Source organism: Anneissia japonica, unplaced genomic scaffold (assembly GCF_011630105.1).
Source record: "Anneissia japonica isolate Jap-2015-1 unplaced genomic scaffold, ASM1163010v1 scaffold211_len1577895_cov191, whole genome shotgun sequence".
NCBI classification, from domain to species: domain Eukaryota; kingdom Metazoa; phylum Echinodermata; class Crinoidea; order Comatulida; family Comatulidae; genus Anneissia; species Anneissia japonica.
Window position 1 is genome coordinate 1,395,179 of NW_022711099.1, and position 14,657 is coordinate 1,409,835.

Below are 14,657 nucleotides of genomic sequence, written 5' to 3' on the forward strand. Positions count from 1 at the left end.
ATCACAATACCGTATTGCACTGTATCAACAACACGATTGGTCAAAACTTCACGTTCGATAAGTATGTAGATCTTGAAAGGTGGAGCTTTTTGCCTGCGTTAAAAATAGAAACTTCTGCCTCGTAACTAGAGTGTATAGACATGCTGTAAACCATGACGATATATATCGTGTCAGCGGCTTACAAGGGTATTTGCATAGGGAAAAGAAAGGTTTTGTCGATTATCAACCATGCTAATTAGTACCCTTGCAGTGACGTCAGTTTATATACACATAAACTAGATAATGACTTCGATGGGGTTATCTGTGTTCGAGAGTAGGCTTATAATGTAGCCCTTTCCCATTTCCCCCTAATTGTTTATGTTTTTGAAAAAGACTGCTGGCTTGCTCTTGTGTGGTTTTTTTTGTTTTTATTATTATTATTATTTCGATCAGTGATGTTTAGTACCTGTATATGTTTTTTCTTATTTTGATAATTTAAATAAACGGATCACATGTTGAGCTAATAAAAAGAAGGTACAAACAATCTAATTTCTTCCCTCTTTCTATAGACATTTTGCCCCTCAAAAATAATGATGTTTCCGTTCATTATTTAATTTTTTTTTTTTAAATTACTGTTTCCGGACGCGTTTCGACTAACGAATTTAAAGTTTATTTTACTTTATTTTATTTCATTTCTATTTTATTTTTTCTAATTGTAATTATTATATTATGTGGTAATAGTTGATTTGTGCAAAATATAGAAATTGAATATATTATTAATTAATATTAAAAACAGTAGAAAATATATGCACGCGATATGGGGCTTATGAATTATACCATCTGCTTTTACTTTAGACTGTCGACATCTGGTTGTGGACTACTGCTGCACAATCTGCTGCAATAATCTATCAAAACTGAATTTTAACGCTGTCTTTTTAAAAGCATTAAAAAATATTGACAATGGCTTATTCCCAGGTGTATGGTTAAAACATTGTTTAAAATTATTGTCCAGAAATTATTTTACTGCTCGGAACAAAGCAACTATGCATTACTATACACTACTGTGCAGGCATTCGCTTTTCGCACCAATTCGCTCAGATTGCGCGAAAAAAGCACATGGTGCTTTGTTATTGATTGTGATGATTTTTTTTTTATTCGAATTTGCATATGCATGACCGCAATTAATAACAAAGCGTGTCAATTAGATTTTGAAAGGCTGGTCACTGCTCCCTGCTTCGCTGATTTCAGACCGGACGCTCCACTGTTGCGCGCATCAAGAACTTCATGATAAATTATTCATGAGCTAGTCAATAACTTCGTGTCACTTGATGCTGGGAAATTGTTGGCCGGTGCATATCACACTGAAAGCACTGAAGATAAATCGCTCTCGATCGAACTATCTGAAGTCGGCCAAACCGGACTTAGCCATACCAGACAGTCAACATTATTATCCTTTTTTTAGGAGCTAGTGAATCTGTAGTGGTAAAGGCTGTTTAGTCTGTATAATTTTACGCCATTCCTAACTAATTACAGATCGTTTTTAACTGCCTACCATCAAATGGAAGTACCTGTTGGGTTGCTATGTTGCGAAGTAGAGAAAATTCGGCGAAGCTATCGAGATCCTGTATTATTAAATGATAGAGTTTTGAACAATTTATTATGTAGCGAAGAAAAATACACATTGAGTAGTGACTATTTTACAATCATCCAAACAGATTTAAAACCATATATGAGGAAAATGGTTGCAGACTGGATGCTTGAAGTAAGTAGTGTGCTTTCCGTATGTGTAAGCTAGAGTTGACAATTTTTGCTTATTATCACTTGATATTTATGACGTGTTTTGTTCTGTTTTCCTAATATAATTGTTCCTTTTTCTACTAATAATACAAAACAGCGATGAACAATACCTACTTATTCCAATGGAATCGGCGATTTGACTCAAAATAATGATTTTACAGATATTTTTTATAAATTGTGGGAAAATCGCGCACTCAAGAGTCAAAATCTGTAGTACTAGGCCTAGTAGGCAACCCGGTAATTTTCATTCCAGACAGAGTACTTTGAATTTCAATTTTTAGTTCTTCAACAATCTAGAGTAATCTTCAAATCAAGTAGAGACAAAGAATTATAATGTGGTATTACCATGACCTATTTTGAAATAATTTAAATGATTTCAAACATTTTTTCTGGTTTTTGAAACTTTTGATATTGGCGATATTGATGCCGGGAACCGCGCTGGATTTCTTGGCACCTTTCCAAAAATTGACTTCTGTGAGACAGGACCGTCGAGGTTAAATATTGCACGTGAGAAAATGTAGCATCGCCGCCGCTTCATAGACACTTGGTCAATTTGGATCCTCTAACTTAGTATTTATGTGTCGTTTGCTTATTTTCTCGTTTATTTAGGTATGTGAAGAACAGCAATGTGAACAAGACGTGTTTCCTCTTGCAATGAATTACATGGACAGATTCTTGGCTGTTTGCAAGCTCGGCAGAAATCAGTTACAACTTTTGGGAGCAGCTTGTATGTTTTTAGCTTCAAAATTAAAAGAGACTTCGCCATTGACGGCAGAAAAACTAATCATCTATACAGATAAATCAATAAGTTATCAACAATTACTAGTAAGTTTTTTTTTTCTTTGCATATCTTCGAAAAAACACCATGATTGAATGGAAAGGGTGACAGGAAGGAAGATGTTTACACATAATAATTCGAGATTTCGCGCGAACATTGTTGTAACAAAAAGTTAATTAAATGTCGAACGCGCGTGCATATATGAATATTGATCATTCACATGTAGTAAACAAGTTGATTCAATTCAGAAAAATTATATTGCTTGTAATGAAATTTTGCCTGTTGAATTTATCCTTAGTAATAACATTAATTATGTTGTATATTGCAGCAAATTTAGTATTGACAATAAAATGTCCAACTGGTTAGAGAAATCGTTTGCTTCTACCTATTGATAAAACTAATTTTGATTTGTTGGATTTCATTACCATGTCAATCGTTCATTTCACTTTTTTATTACAATTTCATACAATAATATGTACCAATTTTTGTAATGTTTAAGTAGAAACTCACTCGCATTTTATATAGCACTGCAGGTGTCAAATTGTGTTGTATTTATGACTGTATAATTGTGGGTTACATTAACTACTATCATCATTGTGTAATGTTTTTTTTTTCTACCTTTTCTAAATGTTTTTGCTTTATTTTATCTTTCAGGATATTGAAGTGTTAATATTAAAGAGACTTAAATGGGACCTGTCTGCAATAACTCCACATGATTTCTTGGAACAAGTAATACATCGATTACCGATAAAAGCTGACTACGCCCATCTTATCCGAAAACATGCTCAGACATTAATAGCAATGTGTGTAACAGGTGTGTTTTCATACTTAATTTTTTCTGTTGATGAAAAATAAGTGTGTGTGCCTGTATAAAATACCATGATCTTTATAAAAAAAAAAATGGAAGTGTTGACCATCAAGGTGTGGTTTATGCGTGAAAAGAAAGCAATTTGCAATTTTATTTTATACACTTTTGGCCAAATTAATGTGCAATTTGATGGTAAGTATTCATTGTACATTCTTTTATTAAAATTTCGGTGGATTAACTTAATTTTTTTTTTTTTGAAGAAACTGCTACAAACTAGAACTTTTTATCTGTTGTATCTATGTTCTGATTTATCGAGAAGGGTTTAATTTCATATTCTTCCAAACATGTTCCAAATTTTATAATGAGTGGGTTTAAATTTTTCTGGATCTGTAGGGCATGATTGAAGATATTTTTGATTCGTTTTCCTGTCATAATTTTTTGGATTGCCTCAAAATTTTCAACCAAAATTCCTAACTTGTGTCTCGAATAGACCTTTTGAAGTGTCTAGACCATGACTTTTCAAGTATACTTAATTTTGTTTATTAAATCTTCCAATGGACTTGTTTTTAAAGTTTATGTCTAAAACACCCAGCCTTATCTATTCCTGTTTATCCATAATAATCTATTTAAATTTACAAGGATAATGGTTAAAGTATGCCTAGTTGATAGCACCACAGAGAGACCCTTCTGGGTAATGATGCATTATTTTAATGAGAAAAGAACACAGTATGCCCTGGAATGCATTATTGATTATGTTCCTCATTGTATCGAATTTGTCTTGGTCTGGTTAAGTCTGTCTTGAAAATACCTACCCTAGATAGATTGATCAGACATGCCATTCTTTCATTTGAGGGAAGAGCTGTTAATCCCCTATCACTGCCCAAATAAACTTACTTAGTATTGCTATGTTCCAATGAAATTTGCAAAACAGATCTTTGTAATGTAGGTCCCAAGAAACAAATAGTAATTACTATTGAGCATTGAGCTAATGAAAGTGTCTTAGCTGAATTAGATTAGTTTTGTTCGCCTACAAGAACTAGTCTACCAGTATTGCTCTCCAAATTTAGTGTTTGCTTTTTGTTTGGTATAAATATTCTTAAGGCCTTTGTTAATCTCTTATATGACCTAAGTTATAAATTCCAATGCTTTAATAGGAAACCCTCCTAGTAACAGGCATATAACTGGTGCCCCTTCTTTGTTTGTTCTATAACCATGAATGTTGAAATTTTTATTTGAAGAGTATATATTTCAGAAGATAATAATCAAGCATAAACATTTAGATGTGATTATTTCAAGGCAAGTTCATTACACAGGATTTTCAGGAATTTCTGTCTGTTATCAAGTGTTATGAACTACAGTACCTGTTTGTTGTACTTGAAACATATCAACAAAAGTATTCCTACCATTGTAAAAATCACTTTTAAATATACAGACAGGGGGTAGGGTATAGATGTTTCATTTTAACTCGCAGGCGAAGTTAAGTACATTTCTCTGTTTGTGGCACGGATGTTTTGGATCTATTGTGCCAACTAACCATGTTTATTAGGGAAATAAAATTAAAAACATACTATAATAAGCGGAAATAATTTACACTGTGGTCAAAGCAGAGTTCAAGCCCATAAAAAGGATAGGTGATTCAAGGTGTACCTCCAGGATAGGGTTGAAAAGACTACACTGTTTTTATGTGGCGGTAGGAGAGGTTGCAAAACAAACATGTTTACTCTATTGAGGTTTTTTAACAGCCTTAAAGTATTGTATACAAACCTATGCCACAATAAATATGAACACATCAAACAAGTTTTTTTTTATTTTTATTTTTCGTGTAGCAAACTTCAAGATTTTTTTTTTGTAAGCCATACACAAATTGTTGAACATTTGTATTCTTTACACCCATCAGATTATAGCTTTGCTATGTACCCTCCATCAATGATAGCAGCTGGGTGTGTGGGGGCAGCAGTGAATGGTCTTAGCTCCGGAGTCCGGCGGTACGACGAAATACCTAACCTTATGAATAGACTATATGAAATTACAAAAATCGAATTGGTAAGTTTTTATAAATTATTTTATTCATAACGTATCATTTTTTTTTTTTCAGTCTGCATTCATTTTTTAGATATCTTGTTTTCATTTCATGGTTTGAAACGTGGCTATAAGTAGATTTTCCCTTATCCATTGAATACAAAACAAGTTGTACTAAAGTAGACATTTAATTGTATGGGCCTACCTAATCCTTGCTGTTCTCCCATACACTTTTCCTTCTAACATCCTTGGCCAAGTTACTGTATTGGAATGTATTGATTGGTTAACAATGGATTTAAAGACATGCTAAGTTGCTGGTTGGTCAACATATGAGTATCTTGTTAAGCAGTGTTTGTAATTAGTATCTCCTAGGTGTACAATGCTTAATGCTGATAAGAACATAAAAGCTCTATTGTCTTACCTCAACATAAAATGCAGGTAGCTAGTTCTTGCAGTTTGCAAGTGTCAATATTGTTTATTTTTTTTACTGATCTTCTTAATAATGTATCAGTGGTGTACGTACAAAGTAGGCCTAAAACTGTCTGAAAAACATGTTATTGTCAATATAATACAAAGGAATGAATAATTTGCTTTGTGTTTTAACCCAAATACAGATTAAAGGAAGGTGTTCTCCTCTTTAGAACATAGAAAAGATAAGCAAGTAAATTTGTAATTAACATTTGAAAATCCCATGGAAAAAATACAGGGCTTGGCCTATTATACCGACTAGGCTTGCAAAGAGTCTTAACTTATAAGAGTATTACAACTTAGAACTACATACAAATGCAAAGATTAGGCCTTGTAAGCCTTTCTTTTTCTGTTTCTACCTATGTCCAAACATGATGTTAAACAAAAAGCTAAACTCTTCACAAATTACTAATTAATCCTTATAAGTACAGATAATCTAGATGGCAAATTCTATGGCAGAATTGGGTATAATGATGTTTGTTACAGAACATCTTAGAATGTATTGCATTGTAATTCTGGAAGCTGTATTGATTTTGGTTTGAGGGGAAGATAAATACAATTTGAATATACTATACAGTACTTCAAAAGGGCTGTGTTATGCTCAAGTATCCCAGAGACCCATCCTGGATTCTTTTGGAATTTTTAGCAATCAATCACCTGTTGAATAAAAAAAAAAAGTTGAGATGTTGGCATATTCAGAACAGGCCTGTCATTTTTGTGGTTAACAAAATGAATTGAATTAAATTCTGTTTGAAGGGACCGGTCATTTCCCTGGTGGTTTCTCATTCATGCAAGTTTTTTTTATCTCCAAAAAATAATACTATTTAAATTTGAACATTTGTATGAGAACAATATATAACATAAACTTCCCATGTATCTTGTATCCGAACAGTTAAGAGTTCAGAGTATGGTAACCTGCGTTTGACATCACAGATACAATATTCCTTAAGAGGGTAATTAACATATTAATTGTTGATGTGTGAAGTGAAGAAGGAATAAAAATTATAAAGAAGTTTAAAAATTAGCTTAGCAATTTAAAATAAACATGGTATTTGGAGTTCATATGTCAAACATATGCTTCAATTAACTCCCTATGTGGCTCTGGAAAGGGGGTTTCACAAGATGTACAAAATATTAGGGTTGAATTTTAGAGGAATTACAGAGACAAAGACCGTAAAAGCTGACAAGAATGTGGATTGCAATCCTAGCTGAGGGCTTTCAATTGGGTGTATTTATTGATGATCCGTGTGATATTTCCAGCATAGCTTAGCCACTTGACCCTATAGCATTGGAGGGTTTTCCTTGTTTGATTTGATTATCAAATGAGACTCTACCCTTACACTTGCACAATCAATATTGTTTCAACAGAAGGGATAAATAAAAATAAAAAAACGTTAGTGTGTAACATCATTAAGTCACCTTTATCCACCCACAAGTTAACAGTTGAGTACATTATTGTTACAACCTGCTTTGTAACGCAAGCACTCTGATTGGTTCAATGTGGTGTCCTAGAACCGATCTTGGTCCTCAAGACCTCCCATCTTCACTACCTGTCAATATTTTGCTGTGAATGTTCTTGTTAACTGACGTTGCGATCAAGTTACCCACCATAATTGTACTGAGCCTGTTATTTAGCTAGTTGATATGTTGGTGGCGCACTCGGGTAGTTTGCAAGCTATTAGCCTCTAGACAGAAGATAGATTACCTTTCATTGTTGACTGCTGTGTCTCTGACATTTCCACTTTCTCTCTCAATTCATCTCCTGCTGGGCTGACTATGTATCCCTCCTTAAACCTACGAAGAGGACTCTGTCCTCAACAACGCTTATCTAACTTCCGTGTGGCGTCTTGTCTCCAGACCTTATTACTCGGAGACGAGTCTGCTCGTTACGGTCACTGTACCGATTTCTTGGAATTTGCCGGTGCTTTTAAAGAGAGCAGGTATTTCCATTCCTTCTTCTCACGCGTGCCGTGAAAGAGGCAGCTAGGGTTGAGGTGGTTAACCTGCCTCAGGTATCTGTCGGAATTTTGACCTGTCATTTTTAATCTAGCACAAGTTAAAAGGGAAGGAAATATGTGAAATGTTAAATTCTGAATGATTAACAGATTTCTATGTGATTCTGGATACTTCCAACTGCATTGGCTCTTCCGCTATGTTTGAACCAAATTGCGCAAATTAATATTGATGGAAAACTGGTGCTGACTTAATTTTTTGGGTGGTTCTTTTAATGGTGGAAGAACAGTTGTTTCAAGTCAACCAGGCACTTGAAGAATTTGTTATGTGACACCTCATAATCATAACCATGTTATATTATTCTTGGAGACATAGACAAAGAATGCCGGTTGAATTATACATCTTGAGTGGGTCCTTATAATCTGGAGGGGAATGCTACACTGTCGGGACATTCCTTCATGGTGTGACTCTGGAAATAGACCCTGCAGCATTGATATACGCATTTGCTAGATGAATGAGTCTAAGATGTTTTTGATTACTAGTTACTGAGTGGTGATTGACTACTGGTGAAGGCAGTGGTTTGATATGAGATAGCAGATCACTAGATTCCTATTTCCCAAAAGCCAGCATGAGGCCTTCCTCTAGGATTTACACAAATAAAAACATTCAAAATTAGTTTCAAGTATAAAATAAAAATATGCATGTTTTGAATTTAATACTTGATTCAAGATTATTTGTGTGATTTGTCAAAGATTGTAATTTGGGAAGTAGTATTTTAACAAAAGCAATGAATGTGATTATTTATTTTCAAAGTTTAAAAAAAAAAATTTTTTTCTTGTCATGTCTTTAATTTTGCTACATTGTCAGTTCACCGTTTAGTATAAATTATTATTTAATTATATTTTTTAATGTTTTTGTTTAGTATGTTCCATCCGTGATGGGAATGGTATTTCATGTTGGAATTTGATCATCTTGACTGATTTATGAAAGTTGCGTGTTAAACTCAAACCTGTTAGTGGTCAGGTTGCTATGAGAAATTATATAGTACAGACAGGTTGATTATAATATGTCACCCAAAGGTCAAATAAGGAACACAGTAGGGGAGTTATGTTGTAGAGACCATGTGATTGTCTGTGCCGTAACCCCTCAGTCAAGTACAGCAAATGACCCATTGGCCCTCCTCTCCCTAGTGACAACCATGTAGAATCAAGGTAGTCTCTAGAATCAAGGGCACAGGTTTTATAGAATCAAATTTTATGCAAGGAGGGCAGCCTAGCCCTGGGTGGTACACATCAATTTTGAACTTCTTTCTTCTCTTCTATTCATATGACCTAGTTTTAGTGGGTTTTTTTTACTGAGTGTGTTTATGTCCCCTTTGATGCTCTCCTGGAAGTTTTTTTTACCTCTACCATTCCTCATCAATAACAAATGGGATATAACTCTTGTTCTAGACAGTTTTAATAGAGTAGCCTGTATTTTGCGTAGTTATAAATGTCTTCTTATTGAGAAAAGTGAAAAAGTAGTTTTCCACCTAAATACCAAGATGGCAAGTTTCTTTAGTATTAGTATTTATCCACATCCCCAATTCCCTTATACCTGTACTTAGTGCTAATATTCCACCGATTCCATTTTCCAAAAGTTGGCAAATGAACTGTCTATATAGGGGATAGTAGATTATCGATGTCCATTGTACCATGCATGCTTGAAAGGAGAACACTTCCTGCCTTTTAAATACAAGTTATTGTTAGGCGTTCTTACCCACTAGGCATAGATTAGTTATTATCTACTCCACACTTTTATTTGCCGTCCCAAATAGACCCTTGCTTTGTTCTTCCCCATATAAACTTTTTTTCCATGCAACAGTTTTGAATGATACCGAATTGAAGATTTGTGAAGTGACAATGTGTTGATTGTTGTCGTTTTTTATTGTTGAGTTGATTGCACATTTGCCTAATTAAGCAATGGAACTTTTTACAAATTATTTTATGATTAATAATCACTACTTTTATTATAAATCTGAACAATAATATGTATAGCCATTGATCATGATACTAATGTTTAGCAAAGAAAACCTTTTTTTTTATTTAAAATATGAATATGACTAAATAGGGTAAAATGAATTTTTGCATTATGATTTGAAATGATTTTTTTAGGTCAATCACCTGTCTGTGACTTCTATCCATCATCTCAATAACAATTTATTTCGCTTCATTTCATATTACGTATATTTCTCTTTATCCCACTGTTACTGTTACAGAGGCAGATATGATAAATTCTTCTGCTGAAATATTTAATATAAAATACATTGATTAGTCATTTCTATTCCATACAATTTTATCACATAATTTAACTTGATGCCGTTATCTTACCTAGACCTGTCCTCTCAAAATACTGTAAACTTTTTAATTTGTACAATTCTTTCATTAAATCAATTTGAATATAAATTTGATGTTCTCAATTATTTTTGTCTTGCAGGAGTATCTACACCAATGTCAGGAACAAATTGAGCATCTGTTGTCAAAAAACTTATCGTCCGGTAACCAGCAAGAAGAAATGCTAAAACAGGATGATAAAGAAGCACCCTCGACACCAACAGATATTCAGGATATTTCCGATCTCTTGAATATTGCTTCTGCGTAAAGGCAGAAGTTGGCTGCGTAGTTCTTTTCCTAATTTTGAACATTATCATTGAAATTTTTTTAATATAATGAATATTTAAATTTAAAAAATAGAATATTAATAAGTTGATGAGTTGAAGTGAGCAAGATATATACAGTTTTTTGTGCGCGAGTTTATAGTTTAGATTATGAATTTTGATAAATTGTAGCTATTTTAATTTGCTTTGGTGTGTAAGCGAGTGGGTGGTTACTGCGAGATAGTGTAAGAGATATGTATGCAATAACAGGAATACCATGGGTACAGAATTCAAATTCTTTTCTGTAAATATTTCTTGATAATGTTCTGAATTCGGAAGAGAATTTCGCAGCCATATTGTTAATAATGCAACATAATTTTTGTTTGCGAAACTATGCAATGTATTGAATAAACGTATGTATTGGGAATGACCTAACAGGGGTCATACACCTGCATCGCCTCTCTATTTATTAAACTCTTTAATTCTGTGAAAATGATCACATATATCTGAATGTTGTTATTTACTATTTTAAAATATATTTTGTTTCATACGATGTATCTGACAAGGTGCAAACTTTCAACATAAATTTATTATATTTTGAAGTAAGATATTTAATTGCACAGGGATTAAGTATTGAACGACTTGTGTTTTAACATTAATTAAATGTATTTTTCGTTTGAATTTGCTTGTAAAATAACTCAGTGGAGATATGCTTGAAATTATACTGTCTGTGATTAAATCTCAAATAATATTTTTTTTAATTAACTACTTATAAAGGATCAAATAAGTTGTCAACTTGAAATGAAACGACACATTCAAACCATTAATTTTTACCACTGAAATCATTACAATTAATATCTAATTTAAGGTTCTATGCAAAGAATACAGAAATGGATTGTGTCCTGTAATAGGCAGAGAATATATTTTCTGTTTTAATTTGAAAAATTTAAAGCTATTTACAACAAAGCTATTAAATATACAAATTATTGTAATTTAAGTAATTAGTTTTAATTTGGATTGTTATTTAGGTTAATACAGACAGTATAATTTTAATCAAAATTCATTATCAAAATGTCTTCCAGTCTAAAGTGTTGGGTACCATTATGAAATAAATGAGTGATGATTGACATATGTGAATTCTACCTCAAAGAAAACACAAGCTATCATCCTCATTAATTAACAATCATTGTTAGTATATTTGTATTATTTTTCTTTTTATATATATATTTTTTTTACCTGTGCTATGGGTGCAGGGTATAAATGCTAAGAATGAAAATATAAAATTTAAAAAACAGTAAAACTAGCTGTTCAATTGGTATTATACTAGTAAATTAGTGCCGTGTATTACTCCTGCGTAATAGAATCATACAACACTGCCATTCTTGTCCAGTCCATATACCACGATTACTAGCCCAGTTTGATCAGTGCTACCAAAGATGTAATTTATATTCTAGTTTGATTTATGATGAACATCCTGCTAAACTGAAACTTGACCAATTCCAGCTAATTGCAGTGTTGGGGTTTCCTTAAGATATGCGTGATATACTGTCTTTGAAAGTTTGATGTGCTCAGTCTATCGTATAACCAATTGCTGTGTAGATTTACGACGACTTTTTGAAGAATTATATTATATACCCAGTAAATTAATGAGTTCCATAGATAACAAGTAAAGTGATTCTAAATAATTAAGCAGGGTTAAATTATCAACTTTAATGAATTTTGTAATTCTATGCAAAACAAACCATCTGTATTTAATTTAAGCAGTTTATAAGCACTTTATCTTACTTAGTTAGTGCTTGAAATGTTATGCTGTGAAACTATTGCATACAACAAATTTATGATTAGGAATTGAAATAACCATGATTAATAGATGTAAGTTTCAGATGTTATTGAATAAGCTACTACTATTGACCAAATTAGAGTTTGACCAATTTTATCCAAGTTTTCAATTCTTGGTGTTATATTTCCAGTGTTAACATTCTAAATGATATCATTCCACGCGTGTTCCAAGTCATTAGGCAATCGCTCGTTTATAAATGATACACATATTTTAGGTGCTGGCATCTTCTCTTTGAAACTTTAGTTTCTGTATCAATTATGTTTGATTGTCCATAACAATGTAATTTCACACTTATTTTCTTTATTTTTTTTTTTTTATACATTTTAGAACTGTCATATTTTAACTGGCCATAATCTCATTTTGACTAGTAGTCAATTGCTATTTTGTGAATTTTTAAGCATTTTCTTATGAAATAAAAAATTCAAGATTGAAGTACAGCATTGTTGGTATATTTTTTCAGTGTGAGAAAGTGTGGTATCGCGTAAAAGACTAAATTATCTACTACTGTACTCCTACAGTACTTGCATGCATGTACAGCAGTAATTCACAAGATCATACAGTACAGTACTGTTAATAAAACAGTAACCCAACACACTTTTTTAAAACCATGTGAAAGTGGACAAACTTTTGTTTACAGAAATAAACTACTGTACATTCAAATCATTCTTGAACATGGACAATTAGCAATTTTGTTTAATACGTGGCCTACTTCTACACTTTTCAACAGTTAATAAACCCACACACACAATATACCGTACAGTGCAGTACATATCAAAATCAAAACTTACAATGACCAATAGAGGGCAGCCAAACCCATTTATAAGGAACTCCATAAAGTGTACTGTAGCAATTTCTTCAGCCACTTAGTTCGCGCTCGATGGTCCGAGGCTATCAGTTAATCAAAAACATTAACCTTTATTAATATCATTTGGATAACTTTCATTAGTTTTAAGCTGAAAAAGATACCAGTAATGAACACGACTATCAAAACATTCACGATCTGTAAATACACCAGGGATAGGCCATGAACTTCTGTAAAGTCCTTGGTAGGATTTTAGATTAATATTTGTCCTCCATCAACTCGACTGTAGTCTTTCGCATTGCATTTTTCAAAGAGCAATTACAAGTTTTTCCCAAATACGCATTCTCTATATAAGCCTACAGTACAAAACATTTTTTCCCATAAAAATGACACACTAGAGCGCGCCGGAATAATTCATTAAAAATAAAGCGCTGCTGCTGTTATTGCATCATGGATACCTGTATCATGGAGAATCAATTTGATAAGATCCATAGATAGGGCATTCTCAGATTCTTCATGCCTCTGCAAAATTCATTACCGTATGGAGATAGGTATAAAGGCAATTTTAGGTGTGAGGTAAATGAAAGAACGAAACACGGTTGGTTTCACTTGGTCCTATTCAATAAATATCTTTTGAGGAGTAATTTGGGCCACAGCCAACCAGGATAAACAAATTTTATGTGGAATTCCGACTTGCAAGGATACAATTATAATACCATACCAATTTCCGCCTGGTAACAACGTCTATTTTTACCAGGAGCGTTGTGGATATGCAGTTCTGTACTACGTACATGCATACAGTACTTTTTAAATTAACCGTTTTCATTATTTATTATTACTAAATAGGTCTGCTATGTTTACATTGTTTCAAAAAATCTTCCGTTTTTCTGAGGAGTGAAGTTCTGGTCGGATTTCAAAACTTAATCTGGTTTATTGAAACTTCGCTTCTGTCAAAGACCTTTGGTTTCTGTACTTTCTGTATTCGAGAGGGCGGAAGACGAATTGTTATGTTTCTCATGAGGCATTTATTACAGGTACCGGCGTCCTGAAAATTCAGTTTGTGTCGCATAGTTCAGAGGATCAGTCATTAAAATATAGACTCTCTGCAAAATATTCGGGAAAACCCTAAAAATTCAGCTCATCTGATAGGATTAAATAAGTAATTAACTTCCAAAAAGAAAAAAAAATGTTTTGCTGATTTAAGACTTTCTAACGGAGTCCGATGCCAAAGAACTTCAGAAGCTTTTTTTAATTACCGTAACTGTCTATAAATTGACGGGGACATTTGTTTTTTTCAGTCAGATTTTTAATTCGATATGTGTTGCATTGGTTGCATCAACCTATTCACTGCTGTTAGGGCCATATACGACATATGATTATTGAAATATTTTGTGTAAGCCATTAGATATTTCAATGATCATAATATATACATTTTTAATTGTAAGTTATTAACTTACTTAAAATACAAAAATTAAGGAATTGGAATTTTAGATTTTTTTAAAACAGTGCAATTTTAAACAAATAGAAATTTGCATCTTGATAATTACAGCATCCACCTCCAGTCCACAATTATATGCT

At 32.8% G+C, this 14,657-nt stretch overlaps 1 protein-coding gene across 1 annotated transcript; it reads left to right on the top strand.

The window, feature by feature from the left end:
• The first annotated feature begins 1,297 nt into the window (after window positions 1–1,297).
• On the top strand, window positions 1,298–12,712 carry LOC117107272 (G1/S-specific cyclin-D2-like). Its single transcript, XM_033248900.1, has 5 exons — window positions 1,298–1,741; window positions 2,386–2,601; window positions 3,209–3,368; window positions 5,260–5,405; window positions 10,278–12,712. The coding sequence occupies exons 1-5, from the start codon at window positions 1,538–1,540 to the stop codon at window positions 10,440–10,442; spliced, it is 891 nt and encodes a 296-aa protein (XP_033104791.1). The 5' UTR covers window positions 1,298–1,537; the 3' UTR covers window positions 10,443–12,712.
• Window positions 12,713–14,657: the final 1,945 nt, after the last annotated feature.

Excerpts from the sequence above, each read along its gene's own strand:
- LOC117107272 (XM_033248900.1), top strand. The coding sequence starts at position 1,538 with ATGGAAGTACCTGTTGGGTTGCTATGTTGCGAAGTAGAGAAAATTCGG. Across the intron at positions 2,602-3,208 it reads TAAGTTATCAACAATTACTA|GATATTGAAGTGTTAATATT; the intron begins GTAAGTTTTTTT and ends TTTATCTTTCAG. Across the intron at positions 5,406-10,277 it reads AAATTACAAAAATCGAATTG|GAGTATCTACACCAATGTCA; the intron begins GTAAGTTTTTAT and ends TTTGTCTTGCAG.